At 46.2% G+C, this 21,985-nt stretch overlaps 1 protein-coding gene across 1 annotated transcript in view; it reads right to left on the bottom strand.

The window, feature by feature from the left end:
* Nucleotides 1-21,985, bottom strand: part of DAP (death associated protein) — a 61,753-nt gene that overhangs the window by 27,246 nt on the left and 12,522 nt on the right. The window contains exon 2 of the mRNA XM_004320581.4: nt 21,636-21,732. Coding sequence (XP_004320629.1) covers nt 21,636-21,732 — 97 coding nt within the window. The remainder of the gene's footprint in view (nt 1-21,635; nt 21,733-21,985) is intronic.

The following is a 21,985-nucleotide window of genomic DNA, read 5'->3' on the forward strand; positions in this document are numbered from 1 at the left end:
GGGGCTGTTACGGGCTGAATTGTGTCCCCCAAATTCCTATGTTGAAGTCCTAACCCCCAGCACCTCAGAATGTGACCTTATTTGGAGACAGGGTCCTAAAGAGGTCATTAAATTAAAATGCGGTGATTAGGGTGGGTGTGCCCTAATCCAGTATGACTGGTGTGTCCACGAGGAGAGAGATTCGAACACAGAGGGAAGATCACGTGAAGACCTAGGAGAAGATGGCTGTCTACAAGGCCAGGAAAGAGGCCTCAGAAATCCACCCTGACGACACCTTGACCTTGGACTTCCGGCTCCCAGAATTGTGAGAAAACACATTTCCATGGTCTACGCCGCCCAGTCCGTGGCACTTTGTTCGGCAGCCCCAGCAAAGTGATACAGGGGCACATGCAGCTGCACGTGTAGAAGGAATGCAGAGGGGAGAAGTCCCCGGGGGCTGCAGGAATGCGGGAGCAGCTTATGGGGGGCCTTGAGGTGAGCTGAGAGAATCTTCCAGATGGGCGGTGCGGCAGTGCACAAGTGTGGAGGAGGGCTGGGCGCTGTGTGCTCTCTGCTCAGGCCTGGATTCATGGAAAAGTGTGGGACCTGGGGTCTGCAGCGAAGGTTGGATGGAGTGACTCTGGGTAGGGCCTTCAATGACAGGTTACAAAGAGCAGGGGCTCCAGAGACCGACGTAGCGCAGTGGAAAGTTGTGGACCAGCGCCGGGCGAGCGTGCGGTCTGTAAAGAAGCCCTGAAGCCCTGGTTGAGGAAGCCCTTGGCTTCCCGATGAGCAGTATCTTGTACAAAGCTGGTGTCTTTTCACCCTGCGAGGGGTTATTATTTTATCCCCATTTTATACCCCCAAAAGCCCAGGTTCTAAGAATTACGATATATTCCTACCACCACACAGGCAGCAGGTCACAAAGCTGAGACTGACATCCAAGTTTTCTGCCCCTAACTCCTTTCCACTGTAGAGGTCGAGAGGAGGCTAGACCTCCCTGGGATGCTATCCCTGCAACCGCGGGCAGGCTTGGTGCGCCCTGAGGAACCACAGAGCTGGGCAAGCAGTCGGCACCCACCCCACACCCGAGGTGAGGACCAAGGGCAGGAAGACACGCAGGTTCTGGATTGGACGCTGAAGGGCAAACAGCACAGAGGCGTCCGAGGGCTGAGCTGAGGGAACATGCACGGTGTGAGAGGAAGTCTCGTCAGTCTGCCTGGGGGTGTTTTTGTTATATTTGAAAATGGAGAAGGTGCTTAGGGCCGGCAGGGATGCAGACTTGCTGTCCAATCACTTACACTAAGCTGAGGGCCCTTCCCACACTGAATGAAGGTACATGTTGGGTGTAGGACCCTGAAAATCATGCCGGAATCTAGACCTTTGAAAAGTTGTCTGATGTGATGGAAAATTAGAGGAAACCTGTTATACAAGTTTAGACATATATGTTTTGATACAATATGGCTCGAAGAGGACAAGGGCTCTTAACCCAAGGGTCCCAGAACTAAAAATCAGGGCCCCCATGAACTAGGGCTAGGGGAAAACAAACAAAACCCAAACCCTGTATCTTTATTTTCATTCTCTATCTTTTTTTTTTTTTTTTTTGTGGTACGCGGGCCTCTCACTGTTGTGGCCTCTCCCGTTGCGGAGCACAGACTCCGGATGCGCAGGCTCAGCGGCCATGGCTCACGGGCCCAGCTGCTCCGCGGCATGTGGGATCCTCCCGGACCGGGGCACGAACCCGTGTCCCCCGCATCGGCAGGCAGACTCAACCACTGCGCCACCAGGGAAGCCCTTCATTCTCTTTTGTTACGAACTCAGGCAACAAGCTACGGTAGTATCAGCCGAACCTGTAACTCTTAGTCACGCTCCTGCTGTTGCAGATACCTCAAACTACAGTTTACATTCACCACCACTACAAAGTGAGAGCAGTGATCATGAAATCTTGTGATTAAATCTCTAAATAAGTATAGCATAAAGTACTATTTTGATAACTGCATTTCATACCTCTTATGGTGAGAAAACCTGTATTACAAGGAGTAAACAAAAACAAAATCGGGAAAAATATACAGGAAAAAATTCAAAAGCATTTGAAAAACGAGGAAACATAGATGGGCAGAGTGTAGGCGCTCCTCTTAGGAAAGTAGGGATTTCCTATGTAGGTCCTTCCTATGGTTTGAGCCTCAAATGTGGCTGTAAACTTCCCAGCACCCACCGTGGAGGGAAATACAGTTGCTGAGCTGCTACTCTTAGAGGCGAGAGAAGGGAGGACCCACCCACAGGTGGAATGCTGCAGAGCTTTAGATATTGTAGCCTGATGCCCTGGGTTTGCTCCTTGGAGGGATGTTGCTGCATCTGGTACTACAGAGTATTCGTGACATGATGGGAAAGGCGCTAAAGAACTCGGGGAGTAACTTCCCAGGCCACAGGCTGCTGATGCGTCCGCCCACCTGCAGGTGTCACTCAGGTAGCTGAGTCTAAGGGCCGTGCCCCGCCCCCTCCCCAAGGGACATCAGTAGCAGCCCGCCCCTGCGGGTTCTCACGGCAGCATCCTCCAACCTGGAGAAACCCAGGCGAGTGGCCGTCATCTGCCTGTCCTTTGGGCCACTTAACAGGCAGATCCTGAGGACCCCGCCAGGGGTCTCATGAAATAGTTGCTGGGTCACTTCTAGGGAGTGAAGAGCCCCCCTGAAAAGCGATTCACAATAGTTTACCTGGGGAGGAAGCAAAAGACGAAGGCGAAGAATTAACACAGTTTGGGAAAGGCGCGGGTTAATGAGGGTTTTTAGGCCAACGGGGGCATTTTCCTGATGCCGTGGAGACAGATGAGTAGCCACGGGAGCAAGGGGAGCTCTCCTGCCTCATCCATCATCCGGGCCCCGGGGCCGTGAAACCTCACCGTGGAATTTTCACAGGGAGGCTGTACCAAGGCATTTATCACTTTCTTCATGTGTCAGCTTGTCACATGTAACAATTAATTTGATGATCCCAAATTGGACCTGGCAAGAAGCCTCTTGATGATACGGCACGCCTGGATTTGGCAAAGATGAACACCGTTTTTTAATTTCGCCGGCAGAGATGCAAGGATCAATGGGGACGCGTTTATGTCAGGAAGAAATGAACATTTGATTGGGGAAACTGATTTATGATGAATTTCTCAGGAACACATTAACGGTGCCAAGCAAACTCCCATTGGACTAGACATTGTGAGCAGCCAGAAGAAATCTTCTCATCTCTACCCCTCCACCCCTCCTACAAGCAGCTGCTAACTAAACCTTGTCCCTGTGGCATGGGAGGCAGCTGCTGGCTGCCACCCACCCCTCCCGACCCCCGCCAGGTCCAGATGCCCCGGAATGTCCCGGTCATCCTAAGGAAAACCATCTGGGGGAAAACGTTGGCATCTAAATGAAGATGCTTAGCCACTGACAGTGAGGTCCTCCCAGCTCACACCCACCACCCAGCAACGGACCCTCACACAGAGTCTTTCTGGAAATTGCTCTTCCCGACCACCCTTTAAGGGACGCAGTTAGGAAGGAGCCCACAGAATATCAATCAAAGAAGCTGCACAGCAAGACATTCAGTGCTCGAGGTACCGAAAAATCCTCTTCACACGTCTTTATGCTCCCGGCCGCTGCAGCCGCAAAGTCCTGGCCATGAGAAGGGACAGCCATCCTTCAGAGCCACGTCCCTTGGTGAAATGTCAACGCCAAAGAAATACAGACAGACATGCCTTACATATCTGCGGCCTCACCTTCTTCTTGCTATCATGCTCTCCTCTAAAGAGTAAGCAGTTTACGAAAGAAAAAAAGGGAACCGTTTCCTCCTTCCAAAACAGTACTTACGAAAACAAACTTTGAAGCTGATAGAAGAGGGAAGATACCATATTAATAGTGCATTAGAGGGACTTCCCTGGTGGTCCAGTGGTTGAGACTTTGCCTTCCAATGCAAAGGGTATGGGTTCAATTTCTGGTCAGGGAGCTAAGATCTCACATGCCTCATGCCCAAAAAACCAAAAAAAAAAAAAAAAACCCCCAAAAAAACCCAAAACAGAAGCAACATTGTAACAAATCCAATAAAGACTTACAAAACATAACCCATTAGATAAAAAATAGATGAATGTAAAAAACCATGGAAATTAATTCAATTCCCCATATGTGTGTGTGTGTGTGTGTGTGTGTGTGTGTGTGTGTGTGTGTGTGTATCTATCCTATAAATATAATTTGAGTTGCATGAGGTAGTGGTACAGCTGGCCCAACTGAGGTCTTCCAAGTGAGTCGTTCTATTCCACCTTGATGCTTTGTAAGAACAATGCAGTGGCTGCAGAGCTGTGGAAACAATACTAACCTCCTCGGGCTCATCCTAACATGCCTATTGTTAAGCCCACTTCCTTGGGACACTTGGGGAGAAATAACAGATGAGAAACAGAGGCACATATAGGAACGATCATTAAGAATACCCAGGCAAGAGAGAAAACAAAACAGTTTGGGGCATTTTTAGCAAAGGAAAAGACAGCATGCTACAGTCACTAATTACCACATGGCACTTTGCGAGGAGAGATGATTTTGCAGGTTCTGGGCCAGATACTAAAGCAAAAGAAGAAATGTGTGAAACCAAGCTCCTGCCTTATTAAAAATCTTGGTCTGAGTTGGCTCTACATTTTATTATATGTCATGATCTTCATCCTCATTACGCTGAGTCATGACACCTGCAGTGTTGACAGGACTCCTGAGGATGTAAGAAAAGGAGGCTCGTCCATCTTGCCCCGCATCTTAAGGGGCCTGCGTGCCATCGCGTGCATCTGCCAGGCGTCCATGTGGAAGATTACTGAAGAAATGCTAAAATACAAATGGTGCATCGTTCGGCTGCAGAAAGGCACATAGAGCACAAAAGTAAACCTGAGAGATCTGCTTAATGAGCCATTGAGCACAGAGTCCATTTCACCTGTGCTACCCTAAAAATGTCATACAATAATTTTTAGTAAAACCTTTAAAAAGACTTAAGAACACAGCACGTTTCATCCTGCTTAAGCCTGACATGGTTTATAAACACCTACCAGGAACTACTCTACCACCGAAGAAATGCAGAGGAGCTCAGTGAGGACTGAGCCGTCTCCCCAGGTTTCTGGAGGACAAACTTATGTTTTCTCATCTCCTCCTGAGTCTAGGGGCGTGCCCGCCACGCAGCAGAATCGCCATAACCAGGTGAGACTGTTGTCAGTTCATGCTGTGCTGTTAGCTCTCTTCAAAGCGTGCAGATATTCATCGCCCTCATTCTGTTTTCACTATAAAAGTTCTGTAAGGGAAATAGACTGGTCTACAAATCTAGTGCTACAGATGAGGGGACAGGCCCCAAAGGTTAGCACTCTACCTGGGACCACCCAGGGGCCACGGGCCAGGACTCATGGAGCCGGCTCCGTCCCCCAGCCTGGGCCTTTCCCAGGCCAAGCTGCTTTACGCACCCTTCAGGCAGACACGGAAAGCTGGTTCTTGAGGATGACGTGTACCTAAGTTGCTTGATTTCATGGTCATAAGAGTGGTCTAGGATTAAAAAGGAAGCTGAGAAGACCAACAGATAAACTAACAGATGAAAGGCCTGAGTGGGCCAAGCTCACGCTTCAAGGAGAAACATTTCTCTTTTCTGGTTCTGTGTCCCCCTAAGGAGCCCTTGTGTTCACCCCCAGGCCTGGGTTTTCAGTGCCTCTCATCCAGGACGATAGCCATCTGGGCACGAAGCCATGAGCTCTGAATGCCCAGAGATGCTCGGAGTAGAATGTCCTCATCTTCCCTGGAGGAGAGGAGGGGGTCAATATGAGACAGGAGGGGGAAGGGCACGAACTTTAAAAGAAAGACAGCCGTTGAGGACATGACATAAACTAGTTAGAACCAACTAGGTCCAAGATGGCGGACGAGCTGACTTCCACTAGACCTTGAGCCTCAGTGTACGCGTCATTGTAGCACATCAACATGCTAAATGACACAGCACGGGTGCCATGACAGTTCCAAGGCTGACCATAAAGGTCAAAAAGTGGGTGTTGGCCCAATTCCTGGAAATCCCCACCCCTTCCCCCAAATAGCTGGAATAATTCGCCCGCTCATTAGCCTATGAAATTACCCACCCCTATAAAAACTGACAACCCTGCTATCCCCGGGCCTCTTGCCTTCTGAGATGGCCCACACTCTGTCTATGGAGTGTGTATCTCCCTGCATAAACCTCCTCTCACTTTACTATGGCTCGCTCTGAATTCTTCCCTGCGTGAAGCCAAGAACCCACACTCGGCAGCTGTCCCAGGGACTCACTCACCTGAGACCTGGGATGTGACCATCCTTTTGCGCTCCGCTCCGCTCTCTTTCCTGCAACACATCGACCCTGCTGACCTGAGCCTCTCTCCCCTTCAGGCTCTCTCCCCTTCAGGCTCCTCTCTGACCCAACAAAGGCATTTCTCGTAGAAATCCACCCTTCACCCTTGCTGAAGGTGGGAAGGGTTTGCATTCGTTAACATATAATCACATTTGGAATCTCTGGCAAAATGAAAACAGACACTTCCATTCTTTAGCAGTATTTGTCTTGGGTCCATGTGACACCACCCTTCCAATTTAAGCCCTTCTTTCTTTTTTTTCCACTTAAAGTCGTAACAATTTAGTAGCCGTGAGGCATCGGTTTTACCTTGCTGCCAACTTCCTCTTACTTGCACTTTCCTGCTCTGATCTCCTTTCCTTGCAGCAGACTTTGGGGACCTCAGAGCTTCTTAAATTGAGTCTTGGGCCCCGTGTCCCCCCTTCCTAAGGGGATGGTCGTTTTCGGGCTCTGGGGCTCCGGCTGGAGCAGCAGCTGACGTCACTCAGGCCGAGGAGGCGTGTCTGGGGTAGGGTGGGGTGGGGGAACGTGCCCTTGTGGGAGGGGCCCGGGTCACTGTAGGGCTCCTTCAGCAGAACCCTGTGGAACAGCAAAGCCTGTTGACAACTGGGGTGGAAGGAAAATCACAGAATCTCTTCCATCTTAAATGAGCTTAGCTGGAAACCGGTATCTATTAATACAATCCTAGTGCTGAAAATAGATCTCCGGACTTTAAAACTCTAAGTAGAGTTTTAGGCTCTCTTTTCAATAATTTCTCTCCAACTCCTTGTGAAAAGAGGGCTGGTGACCAGAATACAAGGGCCGGGCAGCAGAGCAGCAAGTCTCTGTTGTTGCTTTTAATAATAGTAAAGGACTTTTTTTTTTTAAAAAGGACACTTTTAAAAAACTTTTTTATTTTACATTGGAGTATAGTTGATTAACAATGTTGTGATAGTTTCAGATGTACAGCAAAATGATTCAGTTATACATATACATGTATCTAGTCTTTTTCAAATTCTTTTCCCATTTAGATGGTTACATAATACTGAGCAGAATTCCCTGTGCTATCCAGTAGGTCCTTGTTGGTTATCCATCGTAAATATAGCTGCGTGTGTTTGGAATCCTAGATTTGGGTTCAAATCCGACTTCCGTCAGTTCCTATCAGAATGACCTTGGGCATGTCATTAGCCTTTCTGAGCGAATTTCCTCACTCATAAAATAAGCATCCACCACCTTCCTTGCAGAATGGGAGGACATAATAAGACTAAGTACATAAAGCACCTAGTCTATCAGTGGCTTGGATTTGTCATTTTTTGGCTATTAGACTTCTGAATGATGCTGAATTGCTTGTTTGATAGCTGGGACAATCTAAACTTCTCATTCCCCGAGGCCCGATTAAGATGAGACACAGTCATAAACTCAACCAGCTGAATGATAGATACTTTCTCAAAAGATGCAAGTCCCATAGAAAAAAGGTTCAATTCTGCTCGATGGACAGTTCTCACAGCATCTGCCTCCTTCTCTCTGGAGTACTTATAAATATGTTGGTTAATTAGGAAGTTATAATTACTAACGAACAGCTAAAAGGTAAATTATTTATATAACATTTTCTACCTTTTAAATAGTGTCGATACATTTCTGAAAAGCACACGGACTTTGTTAGCATTAGAGAGAATGGGATGGAGTCTCACTGCTCAAAGTGTGGTGGGAATGTGCAGCACCAAGGCCACCTCCCCTCACTGCACCCCCCCAAGCCCCAAGCCTCACCCCCAGAACCGAGGAGAAATGCTGTCTCAGGCCCCACACCAGACCAGGGCATTTTGGCAAGATTCCCAGGTGAGGTGCAAGTGAGTTTTACCTTACTTGTCAGCTAACCAGTCATTCAGCCACTGTGTGTGTGTGTGTGTGTGTGTGTGTGTGTGTGTGTGTGTGTGTGCTTGCATGTCTGTACGGACAGAAGACACAGATCTTTGGGACAAACCCACAACTAATATTATACTCAATGATGAAAACTTTCCCACAAAGATCAGGAACAAGGCAAGGACACCCATTCTCAAAACCTCTGTTCAACAGAGGCTGGAAGTCCTAGCCTGAACAATTAGGCCAGAGAAAGAAATAACAGGCATCTAAATCAGAAAGGAAGAAGTGAAACAGCTTAGAGATATGATCTTAGTGAATCCTAAAGGCTCCACCAAGAAACGATTAGAACTTATAAAGTAATTCAGTAAAGATGCAGGATACAAAACCAGCACACCCAGAAATCAGCTACATTTTTATACAATAACAGTGAACTATCGGAAAAAGAAATAAAAGAAACAATCCCATTTGCAATAGAATTGAAAATAATAAAATACTTAGGCATAACTTGAACCAAGTAGGTAGAAGATCTGTGCACTGAAAACTATAAAATATTGATGAAAGAAATGGAAGAAGACATAAATAATAGAAAGATACCCTGTGTTCACGGATTGGATGAATTAATATTGTTAAGATGTTCCTACTACCCTAAGTCATCCACAGATTCAACGCAATCACTATCAAAAGTCCAATGACACTTTTCACTTTGCTGCACAGCAGAAATTAACACAACGCTGTAAATCAACTACATTTAAGTTAAAAAAAAAAAACTGTCAAAACTACTCCATCTGGTCAGCTTTCTACTAAATCCACATGTGGCAAAGTTAACTTTAGCTGCAAAGGTCAAGCTCTTCCGTAGGAAGGAATGTTGTTAAAGAAAGGGAACGAATTAGCGCTCCTATAATCGAACTTAAACATTATCCTCGACTGCTATCTTTGAAAATGGGCACCCAAACCACAACTTGGCTGTTTCTACTCTGTCATCTTGGCTTTCGGTCCCTTCATTTTCATGCTTCCCATGACGCCACCCAGAAGGGTAAACAGCAATTACTTCTCTAAATTTAGTTAGCCTGGCCGAAGATGCTCTAAATCTCATTATCATCACACTGAGGGACCCGGCTACAAAGGAACTCGTAACAGATGTCATTTAGAACCTTCACCTCCCCACACCCAGTTTTCATCTTTTAAGTCTTGACTTACATAAGTTCAAAGTTAGCCAGAATAAAAAGTTCGTGGAAGCAGTCCAACTTCTGGACAAATTCATGGGGGCCCATGGTTACAGCCTTCTCTAGTGCTCCGGGGTGCCCTCACCAGGCTCTGCTCACCACCTCGAGCGCCCGGGAGGCAGCTGCCAACCATCTCCCACCAGCAGACCAAACAGCCCACAATGATTGTACTCTATTTGCAAAATGCTTAGCCTCAGACTTGACCACTATTCTTGAAGCCATTTCCACCAAGATCCTATTCTCGCTTCCCCTTAGCAGAAAACTCACCTTTGCAGAAAAGAGATGTCAATGGTGGAGCAAAAGTGGTCAGTGATCCGGGTGATCAGCTCATGTGTGACACTCATGGGCTCCAGAGGACACTGACAGCTGTGTCCTAGGACAGTGGCACCAGCAGCCGTCCTCATTTCCTCTCTACCCCACCCCCTCCCGTGACTGCCTGAGGTCACCTCATTCCCAGGGACCTTGGCTGTGTTAACAGAGGTGAAGAACATTCGGCTGGCTTCCTCCCTGTGTAGTTCTCCTAGGAGATGAAGAACCTTCCCACTACTTGCCACACATATATCCAATTGCCTACCTGTGAATCTGGTGCCCACACCTGATCGTAAGCTCTGTGAGAAGAGGGGTTTCGTTTTGTTCACTAACATGTCCCAGCTGTAGAGCATGGGGCCAGCACACAGTAGGTGCTTACAGAGGCGGGGGAAGTAAATGAAAAGCCTCGAGCAGGGGGGACATGGAGGTGTTCACCCTGGGAAATCACTAAAGGCTGCCATGTGGAAAAACACTGAGGCGCAAAAACGCTTTGTCCCATAAAGATGGAGAAGAACTGGGCACGGTGCAATTCTAGAAACTGAACCAGTGGTCTTTGGTCAGTTTTGATGGTGTCAACAGGGAATAACCTTTAAGAGGATTTGGCCTAACTTACAAATCCCTCAGTTTTTCATCCTAAATGGGTATGGGTTCAAACATGCACTCTGTGGGGAGTCTGTGAGTGCCCTTGGGAGGGGAACCTTTCTGTAGCGTTGGCTAGGTGCCAGCTCTTAATTCTGTCCCTGCTCTGAATTGAGACCCTACGGTTCCCAAACCTTGTTCCCTAGGCTGTAGGCTGAGGTTCCGACCTCTGCTTCCACTGTCCTCCCTGGACTTCCCTCCTCTCCTGTGTAGACCTGGGGCCTCCCACACCCCTTCCCCAGCTCCAGGAACCCTCCATGGACGACGCGCATGACCCAGGGTACTGGTCTTTGCGCCTGACTTTTCGACGTGCACACATGCACGTTACTGCAAACCACAGGGTACGAGTTAGGAAGAGTCCCGGGACCCAGTTCTGGCCAATGAGTTTGCTAGGGGGCTTCTGGCAAAGCTTTTCTTTCTCCTAAAAAGGAGGCAAGAAGAGATGCCCGTTTCCTCCTCTGGGTACCATACATCGGTATGTGAAGACGGGACCTGCTGTGGTTAACCCACCACCGGAGAAAGCTGCTGCAGGACCAGCCAGAGACACCAGTGGGGCAGGGCCGTCCTGGAAGGAAGACCCACCTCCCTCCCCTGCAGCCAGACCTACTCTGGGCCTTCTGCATGGGAGACAGCGCATGTCCCTGATGCCTGGGCCCATCTGCGCCGGGGTCATCTGCTGTTGGCAGTGGATGGCATCCAACTAATGTCTCTCTCCTCACCTCCCCGAGTGGTCCTGCTGTCCTCGAGTACTGCAGCCATGGCCCTCCAGAAAGTCATTTCAGTGTGCATCTGCTTCCCCAGCTATGAAAATGTGGGGGCTGGATTACAGCCATGGTTGCCAACCTTTAGTGCCTGAGGACTTCTTTTTTTTTTTCTTTAACCTGAGGTAACATTCACACATCATAAAATTCACCATTTTAACCACTTAAAAATATAATTTGGTGGCTCTTTTAACATTGACTTTGTTACACAACCATCACCTCTATCTAATTTCAGAATACTTCCCTCCCAAAACAAAAGCCCAGACGCAGTAAGCAGTCACTCCCTATTCTGCCCAGCTCCTTGGCAACCAGGAATCTGCTGTACGTAATCTGCATGGAATCTTCTCTTTGGATTCACTTATTCTGGACATGTCATATACATGACATCATATCATGTGTGGTCTTTTGTGTCTGGCTTCTTACACTTAGCATCATGTTTTCAAGGTTCATCCAATGTCATACCATGCATCCGCACTTCCTTTTTTTATGACTGAATAACATTGCACTATATGGGTATACCATATGGTGTATATGGCAGTGTTTGGTTGTTTCCACTTTTTGGCTCTTGTGAATAACGACGTGATAAATTCACGTACAAGTTTTTGTATGAACTTCTGTATTCAATTCTCTTAGATACACACCTGGGAACAGAACTGCTGGGGCTCACGGTAATGCCGTGTTTACCTTTTGAGGAGCCAGAAACTACTTTCCTCAGCAGCAGGGCTTCTTTTGTTTCTTAAAAAAAAATTTTTTTTATTGTGGTAAAAAATGCATATCATAAAATTTAGCATCATAACCATTTTAAAGTGTACAGTTCAGTAGTGTTAGGTATATTTATGTGTATAAGTAGAATCATATAATATTTGTCCTTTTGTGACTCGCTTGTTTCAATTAGCATAAGGTTCATCCACGTTGTAGCAGTGACAGGATTTCCTTCCTTTCTAAGGCTGCACAGTATTCCATTGTATGTATATACCGCAAGCACTGTGTTTATCCATTCATCCATCAATGGACGCTTGGGTTGCTTCCACCTCTTGGCTGTTGTAGATAATGGCCATAAACATGGGGGTGCAAATAACTCTTGGAGACACTGCTTTCAATTCTTTTGGATATATACCCATAAGTGGGCAAGGGCTTCTTTTTAACGTAAAAATCTCTGTTGATCTCTACCTAATAGGTGTTTTGCTCATGGTATCTAGACCCTTCGAGGTCTTGAGTGAAATCTGCCATCTTACTTCTCAAGAGCTCCACCTGGGAACACCTGGATTAGGTGACCTCTCAGGTACGTCCAGCTCTAAATCCAACGGTTCTGTGAGGATTTCTTGAGTATAATGCCATCCTCATGACTCTAGTCCACGTTAATGAGTATATCTCTGCCCCTGAGGATGTGCACAACCAGAAATCAAAGTCAATATCTTCCCTAGAGCGAGCTGAGGGCTCAACAGAATATGCCCACGAGGATGAAGAATTTTCATCCTCAACACTGGCCTTACCTAGCTCACCTCTTTCACCAGCCGGAAAATAAGAAGTAATCAAGTTAATAAGTTAATTAACAACATACCTCTAAAGAATCAAATTCTAAGCTAATTATTACTGATTCACTAAGTATTTTCTGAGCGCTATGCATTCTGACCCAGTTTAAGTCAAGGGAGTTTATTTAAGTAGAGGGTTTGAAAATTTCAGGAATAGTAATTGTAATGTAATAAACTCAATAAAGGGCTCTTGTTTCTATGCAGTAATTCTTCTACGCAGCATTATTCTAGGTAGTTCTCCTTACATATTGCATCCTGTAAAATCCAACTGCTGGAGAGTTGATTTAAATTCAGTTTCTACGTTTATGTAATAAGGAAACAACTTCCTGATAAACAGCACAACCTTTGAGGAACACCGTGAACACGAAAGAGTGGTCTGTTCCAAGAGGCTGACTCCAGTACAGATGAACAGGGCTGTGCCTGGAGAGGAAAACTGATTGCTCCATTTCCTTTCTTCCCTCTTTCTATCTGATAAAAGGTGGCGGGGAGCGTGGCAGTCTCATAAGGAGGCTGGACGTCTGTGGAGGGGGAGGAACCGGGAACGGGATGCTCTGAAGCTCATCAATCACACCCCATTTCCGCATCCGTTACAGAACCTGAGGTTGAGCGAATACTGCCTCTGAGCCCGTGACCAACAGCACCCGGCGCTGGAGGGCAGCCGAGCCTTCCGTACTTTCCTTCTCATCCTCACCCTGGTGGAGTCCAGCCAGGCTCCCGTGACACAGGGATGCCCATGTTCTTCCTCCCTCTGTGGCACGGTGAGGTTTTGATTCGCTACCTGCCAGACCCCAGTCTTCCTTGGGGCCCATCTACGTGAAAGGGGAGCTCAGACACCGAGTTCCTGTCAACGCCGTTGCCCACGACTCCTGGGACACAAATTATCTGCGTCCCACACCAGCTGCTCTGTGTTCACTGGACAATTCTGGGCAAAACTTCTTCATGTACACAGTTGCACTGCTGTTGATCATACTAAAATACAGATAGCCACAGGTTTTGGAAGACACGTTTAATTTATACTACGTACAACCACAGAACTGGTATTGGAGCCACCGCCAATCGATCAGCGAGGAAGGCAGTCCTTGCGCTTCAGAAGGCCAGGGCGTCACTGGGAAAGTGAGATAAACGTGCAAATTTTTCTATTTGCATTTATCTTTTACGTAAAGAACCAAAACCCAACGAACTAAGCTTTACCACTATTTACTACAGTCTGCAGGCTGACTGTCCATCACCCAGCCTTATGGCCCTTAAGGCTTTGGAGGAAGGAGGGGGGTCACCACCCACAGGTCCCTGCGCCCCTTCCTTTGCCACATATATAGGACACTGTCTGGTTAATGGGCTAATGCATTAAATTCTCTAGTTCTATCTCTGATATATCCCAAGCACCTAGATCTGTGCTCAAATGTGTAGTGAATGAATTTAAACAAACTGTGACAAAATGAACATGTGGCTTCAAAAGATTCCTGCAAAAAAAATCCTCCAGAGGCTGAAGTTAACACCAATACAAGCACAAGTGAACAATAATAAAAGAGAAGAGCTCTCGCTTCTTGCCCTGGCACAGGTATTTCATGAACCACATTACAAACACCGAAGATCTAATCAGACGTGACAGGAAGCCACCCTTCTCCATAAAACCTGAAATCACCAGGAAAGACATTAGAGATTTAGATTTACATTGGAATCATTAATAAGAAGCACTACCTCGAGGGTATTTGGACCTTCAGATGTTAGCTAATGATAATAAAAAGTCAATGGTTAGCAAGACATGTAAAATATTGCTTATTTCACCTTGATCTAATACATTAATATCCATTTTGTATACCTTTTACAATCTATATAATGGGAGCAAAATATGCATGTATAATTTTAAAATGAATATATACATATGGAGGGTGCAGGCAAAAAGCGTTTTTTTTAAATTGATGGAGTGCATGATCAAAGTTTGGGGCCACACCCCTGGTACAAGGCATCCACCTGGATGGGAAGGCAGGCTGCTGCAGTGCTCAGCCTGGGCAACCATAATGGATCGCACAGAAGCAAGAGTCACTTGCCACGTAGGTCTCACGGTTCACAAGTTATTGAGCCACCATTGCTGTTGGGATGTCACTGGAGCTGGGCACCACCCACCGATGCCTCGTGGCATTGAGGCGCTGCCTGCTTGTTATGGCTTGAATTGTGTCCCTACCCTTCACCCAAGTTTCTTATGTTAAAGCCCTAACTTCCAGTACCTCAGAATGTGACCTTATTTGGAAATAGAGTTGTTGCATAATTAGTTAAGGTGAGGTCATTAGGGTGGGCCCTGATCCCATATGACTGGCATCCTTATGAAAAGGGGACATTGGACACAGACACGCACACAGCAAGAATGCCATGTGAACACTGGAGTTACGTTACCACCAGCCAAGGAACCAGGGGACGGGTCTGGAACAGATCCTTCCCTACTGCTTTCAGAGAGGGCAGGTCCTGCTGAAACCTTCATCTCAAACATCCAGCCCCTACGTGGGCAAACCTGACAGTGAGAGCTGCCGAACAGCAACTAGACTCTCCCCGTTTTCCTCACCAAGGCAGACAGGGCCGTCCATCACTATTTCACGCTGCTATGACATCCCTCCTCCTGTACTTTCTATTCTGAGTATCTTGCTGTACCACAAGCAGGTGACACCAGCTACCCCCCTCACAAGGACATCCCACGTCACTCATGTCACCACATCGAGACTCTGCCTTCGGCCGAGGGCAGGGGCCTGTGGCCCACGGCACTCCAGCCCCCGGGCCAACTGTTGCTGCCACGTCATGGGTCCTGCCTGCCGACACAGGCCATCCAAACAGCACAGGAGTTGGGAGCTGGCTGGTACTCAGCACTCCTAGTCCAACGGTATCTCCACACATCATAGGGAGAAAGATACATCCCTTTTAAAAGGCAGCTGACAACTAGCTTGGATATAAAAGATGATATTGTTGCAAAGTAAGGATGATGTTGAAATTGGCTCGCAAGCCACATGGTTTAGTTCAAGTTCAAACACGCAGATAATGGCTTAGATAAAAATTCCCAGGCATACGGGCTTTTAACTTCAGCATTTTCAATTTTCTGTTTCTTATCTTCAGAATTAACTTTAACTGAGAGAACCATTAAAAATGGCCATAGATTACTATTTGACATCCGTTAGGCACTGACTTGTTCCCCGCCCCCAAATATATGAAATCCTTACCCCCAGTACCTCAGAATTTAACGTTTTATGGAAATAGGGTCTTACAGAAGTAACTGAGTTAAAATGAAGCTTTTAGGGTGGGTCCTAATCAAATATGACTGATGTCCTTACAAAAAGGGGAAATTTGGACACAGAGACAGACATATACAGAGGGAAGGTGAAGTGACACAGGGAGAAGACCATGTGAAGACAGAGATCAAGGTGACACATCTACAAGGCAAGGCATGCCAAAGATGGCCGGTGAAGGAACCAATCCTGGATCTTGGAGTTCCAGTCTCCAGATCTGTGAGACCATACAGTTCAGTTATTTTAAGCCACCCAGTGTGCGGTATTTGTGACGGCAGCCCCATGGCAACAGAGCCTGCATCTGGTAATAACTGTTTCAGGCAGGCGTTATCAGTGACGGCTAAAAGCAGGTGAGAGTTTGATGAGAAACAAATACTCGCGGCACTTTCACGGTCATTCACAGACGTGCACAGGGCAACAAAAATGATCGGCACGGATATGCAGGTGCCCGGCTGCCTGCATATCCGTGACTCTCTGCCTTCTTATTTCAGCGCTTATGCTGTGAAAGAGCGTCCTTTTCATGGTCTCCATGTAAAGACATCCCTTGTTTTGCAATTAACAAATATATTGGAGGAAACTGACACTGTAAAATTATCCTGTCTCTCCTTAAATTTTTGCCCACTAGTCGTAGTATCCGTCCGTGGATCCTGCTGACAACCACCGTGCTGTTTGCCTATTGGTGATAGTCTAGTTCTCGCCTTCCTTATAACAATATTAATTGGAATTCTTCTATAAAGAAGAGCTGTCCCTTCTCATTTATGTATTCAACTTATTTATATCAGTATGGACTCATGGATATCTATTTCACTCTATGGGTTATATTCCAATACGATCATTATTTATTTTATCACAAACTGTTCCGTCTTTGACATTAGGTGTGTCTTCAGGTTGGCTTCTGTGTTGTTTTGACATGTCCCATCCTTTTTGGAATTTTCCTTATGTTCTGGCACTACAAGTTGTTACAGGCTCATCTGGTATTTTTCCAGCCCTGGCCCTGGAATTAACTACTTCTCCAAAACACCCTAGTTCACTTGATTGGGGAATGGTGTTTAGAAACCAAGATCCTGGCCCTAGGGATGCTCATGGCTACATGGTGCCAGTTCTTTTATGCCCTGTCAGTGAACACAGCTGGGAAGTACAGGTGTGTACACAAATCCTCCCCCACGTATATTTATTTATATATGTATGTACATGTCTGTATGTATCTGCAATCCATCCAACCATCCATCCATTTAAAACTATGAGTTCATACTAATACCTCCAACTCCAATTAAACACCACAAAGCCATTTTAGTCTTCCCCCTTTCCTATTTGTAAGCTTCTTTCTCTAACAGTGAGAAGTCTGACTCTTCATTAGCCACAAGATATTTACTTACTTGTTCAATTGTGATATACCCATAAAGCAATTTCAGAATTGCTAACCCAAACCCCTGAAGACGTATTTACTAACTGGAGTGTAGCATTTATGCACAGTTTTTTGCATTTCTTGTCTTTAGCCTTATAGTACCCAGTCAAAATACTGTTTCCCAAAATACTATTATTGTACTTAGGTTAGGTCGCTCTCCCACCCACGCCTTTCAGTTGGTAATAGTAGCCTTTGTATTACAATTAGGTCCATCTGTTACTGTGTGTGTTCCATCTTGGATCTCTCCCACATTCTGGATGATTGGAATTGTTTGCTTATTTTGGGGGTATGTGAACACAAAACAGCACCACAGCCCTGAGTCAGAGCTGTACAAACTGCCGAGCTCAGAGAAGGGCTGCTCCCTTCCTACCCTTATTGCCCCATCCCCACTTCCCTCTTCCTTCCACCCCTTTCCTACCCACCCCCAGTCCACACACAAACCCTTCCATTTCTACTTTACTCTTCCTGTCACCTACCTTTTAAAATATTTTTTTTACCAAGCTCGATTCATGGTAGGACCTCAGTACATGTTCACCACTACACTGTTTTTTAGTGAATCCTACTGACTATTGAAGTCCATTCTATGCTGCAATTTCTCTTTTACATAATGAAACTGGGCACTTCATCTTAATATGCTCAACAGAAGGCTTTGAGGAAGATCAGAGCTTTCCTTGAGTGGGTCAGTTCTGAGACTATATCTAGCAGCCACTCAGGAAAGTATTAGCTCATAACAATGAAGTCTCTTACTCTGTCTGGATATGAAGAGCCACAGGTAACTAGAACACAGCTTGATGGAATCCTTGGGAAACATTTTCAAATTTGTGCTACACTATTATTTTTTCTTTTTTTAAATGGAGCATTTCAGAACAATTTGGTGGCAGAAGAAATTATTATTATATCTGAAAAATTACCAGATTATGGGGAGTAAGAGTAACATAAAGACTTGCAAAAGAAGATTCCAAGTAAAAGTGTTTGGGGGTTTTTTGGGGTCACATAATAACCTCTTTAACGCTCCAGTTGTTCATTTTCTCTGTAATCAGTACTTGATTTACTGATTGTGGAAGGAAGCCGCCAGAGATGAGTCAGTAAATACAAAGCCAGTTTTAAATATCTGGGAAGGAAAGCAAAGAGTTTTGCAAATGCAGATCTAAGGAGGAAATTGGCATCTGAGACTGTGCACTTATTTTCATATCTGGAGAACACTTGGATCAAAACATGAAGAAATACAGAACTTTAGGATTAGGGTAATATGAATGTTGAAGTCACATGCCATGACATTTCCAAGGGAAATTAATGTAAAACATTAAATGTCTGACAAATTCTGGAGATGAAGAGGTCTTTCCACATGTAAAGTAAAACCAGCCCAGTGCCCTGAAAGCCTGTTGTAAGCTGGAATTAGGCCATCTACTGATGGTAGGGCTGCACAGGTGGGATTATGGGCTTGAGGAATATGGAATAGGTTACGGGCAACCCCAGAATCAGTAAGTTTATTTTATAGAGGGATTTGGATTTACAGTCTGTTGATCCTAAAAGTATTTTGTCAGTTCAGGGAGCTTCTGTAGCCTATTAAGGACATAGGCTTCCAAGTCAAGACAGGGTCAGGACTGAATCCTGGCCAGACCACTGACTGGCTACATATCATTGGGTCAGATAACCTCACTGGGCCTTGGTTTCTTCGTCTGTGTAATGGGCATAGTAATACCAACTTTTGGGTGGTGTGCGCACTAAACCCAATGGGAAGCACTTAGTAAGTGCCTAGCACAAAACGGGTGCTCAGTTGGTACACACACCCCAGGGGCTAAGAGTAGGGGACTACGGACCCAGCTGCCACTCTGGAAGGCTGGCTCTGCCACTCACTCGCCATGTGCCCTTGGAAAAGTCACTTAACCGCTCTGAGCCATTGAAGTGGGAGTAGTAACCTGGAATGAGGATAATAATCAAGAAGCAGCTCTCACAGAGGGATGAGAACAGAGCAGTTGCAAGTAGTTCAAATGAATAAACACGGGCAGAGCACTTAGATCAGGGCCAGGTCCGCTGCATCCTGTAACATTATCAATGACCATTACTAACTATGACTAGTCAATTAGCCCACCAGAAAAACGGGGAGTGCATGGTGATGGAAATGACCTATTATACAGAGTACCAGGTCTGCTGTAGGGGTTTGGAAGAAATTGTATTGGCAACATATGCCAATAGCTTCAGAGTCTGCAGGGGCTTACCCCTTCTGTCAATGGCGTGTCCGGTGGTTTAACCCACAGCAGTAAAGAGAGAAGCCAAAGTCCAGAGGACAAGAGCTAACACACCATGAGGAACACAGTACAACAATTTGACTGCAGGGAACAAACATACTCTTGGTCATATGCAAACCCTGCCCTGCAGTCCGCCTGCTTCAAAACACTTCATGCCAACCACCCTTCAAAGTGGATAAGATGATAAAATCTAGAGAGCTGGGTGCTCTCTCTTTTCTCGTGCAATCGTTCATCCTCTAGCACATATATTTAAATTGTACATCTTCCATAAATGCTGTATTTCACCTCATGAGAAAAAAATCAATAGAAAGAAAACTAATGGGCTATTCTGTCCTTATTTCTAAACATGCTAATAAATTATCATCTGTCACTGTATTGACACTGTGTTATGCAGAGAAATAGCTATTTGTCCCTTATTCCACTTAAACTCATGCACATTTCATTAACTTTCCAGGATTTTTTTCCAGGCATGGCTCTCTGTCTCATCCTCTCTTCCTTCTTAGGGAACCAGTGGGTATGAAGGGAAGTGACATCCTGGGTTTCCTAGAGGAGGAAATGACTACAGGCCACATGCTCTTACGTTCAGTTCCAAATCCAAGAATATTCTCACACACTGAACTAAAGTTTTGTTACAACTCTTATGCAGGCAAAACTTAACCTGGACTGATCCAAGTCTGTAAATTTTTAAAATGCATCTCTGCTGGTGCGAACATCATACACAGATCAGGCTGCCCGAGACCCCACTACGGGTGCTGTATGAAATATATATGGTCCTATACTCCTAAAACCTGCTTCATCTCCTAAAACATCAGAATTTCTCAATTCTGAAATAAATTAGGCTCCAAGGTTTTCAGATACAGGACCACGGACCTGCAGGAGAATTCCTGATGTTACATGCGAAACACAGCTTTGTGAAGATAGCCAGTGGAAAGAAAATTCTAGAATTTTCTTTAAACCACCTTCTTCTTTTATAAAACCAGAACTTAGGCAGAACCTTCCCGTTGCTGATCTCATGATTTAAAATGGGCAATAATCACTCAGAAACTTCACCTCAAATTTTGTCCTCCCCTCCAGTGACTGCCCTGTAAGTCATATCACATGAGGTTTTATAGAAAATACCCAACGGGGCAGCACATATGTAAGCAGACATGTGGGATCACCAAGCACATGCACGTCCTTCTTAGGGGGTGCGTGCTGTCAGCAGCTACTCTTATGGAAGCCTGCCCTGCTCTGGACCCCAGACTTGGGTTTAGTTCCTGCTCGGCATGGCAAGTGTATGGCCTCTGTGGACTTCAGTCTCCCGTGTGTAACCCAGGGAGCGTTCCACCTGCTATTCAGGACTGCTGGAATGAAGTACAGAAACACAGGTTGGCTGTCCTCCACTCTTCCTTTTCCTCTGACTGAGACTTGTCTGGGGGCGAGTTATAAGGCAGAAAGCTTAGTGTCCACTTTCCTTGACATGGACAAGCTCACAGACAGGTGGGCATTGGTGGTGCATGTTTGTATGTTACAAGGCGGAAGGAAATGGACTTGTATCAAGGTTGTTGGACCAAACTTGACATCAGAATCACCAAGGAAGACAGGTGTAAACAGAGATGGTTGTGTGGTAGGAAGATGAGCTGTCGGGGATGCGGGAAGCTGGGGGCTGAAATGTCGTTTAAGGGCACTCGGTCACTCATAAGGGTGTGGCCTCAGTGATTCTGCTTGGCTGAAACTGGCAAAGCCCTAACGTTTGTAAACATTATTCCAATCAGTAGTTCTCTGCCCTCACTGCACAGAATGCCAGGCCCAGCCCAGAGATTCGACTAGTAGTATGGTAGTGGAGGTTCAGGGCTTCTGCCCACAGACAGATGCACCCGCTCGGATTCATGCAGGCAGAGGGCGTGCTCTCGATGCCCTGTTTCTCCCATCTGGGAACACAAGCCCCGCCTCACTGCTCAGGAGAGGAAAAGCACACAGCACAGGGCCCACGAAGCCCAGGGGTTATCAGAAGCACGGAGCAGAGAACAAACATTAACGTTTAACTGAGTAACGGGGATTCGTGAGACATCTCAAGGTTCGCCAGAACGCTCCTACCTGGGGCTTTCCCACTCCTGGTCGTCTTTGTCCTTCTCTTCTCTGGTGTCTCCAGCATGCGGGTGTTTCTGCACAATTCGCATCCCACCAGCTTTCACTGCGGTGAAGACAAAGAGGGAATGATCAGTGTGGACACGGAACCACCGGACGGCAGGGGAACGAGCTCAAGGGTGTGTGTTTGTCCCATGGCCCCAGGTTAGTCCAGATCAGCTGGCGGCGACAGGGATTAACCGCAGAGGTTAAGGCTGTCAGAGGGAGATGCAATATGATGTGACCCTCAACACTGTCTCTTACTTCAGATCCACTTAGAAAGTTTCCAAGCCTCCTTTGTTTGTCTGGTCCCCTTTCAA

This window comes from Tursiops truncatus, chromosome 3, assembly GCF_011762595.2.
Source record: "Tursiops truncatus isolate mTurTru1 chromosome 3, mTurTru1.mat.Y, whole genome shotgun sequence".
Classification (NCBI taxonomy): domain Eukaryota; kingdom Metazoa; phylum Chordata; class Mammalia; order Artiodactyla; family Delphinidae; genus Tursiops; species Tursiops truncatus.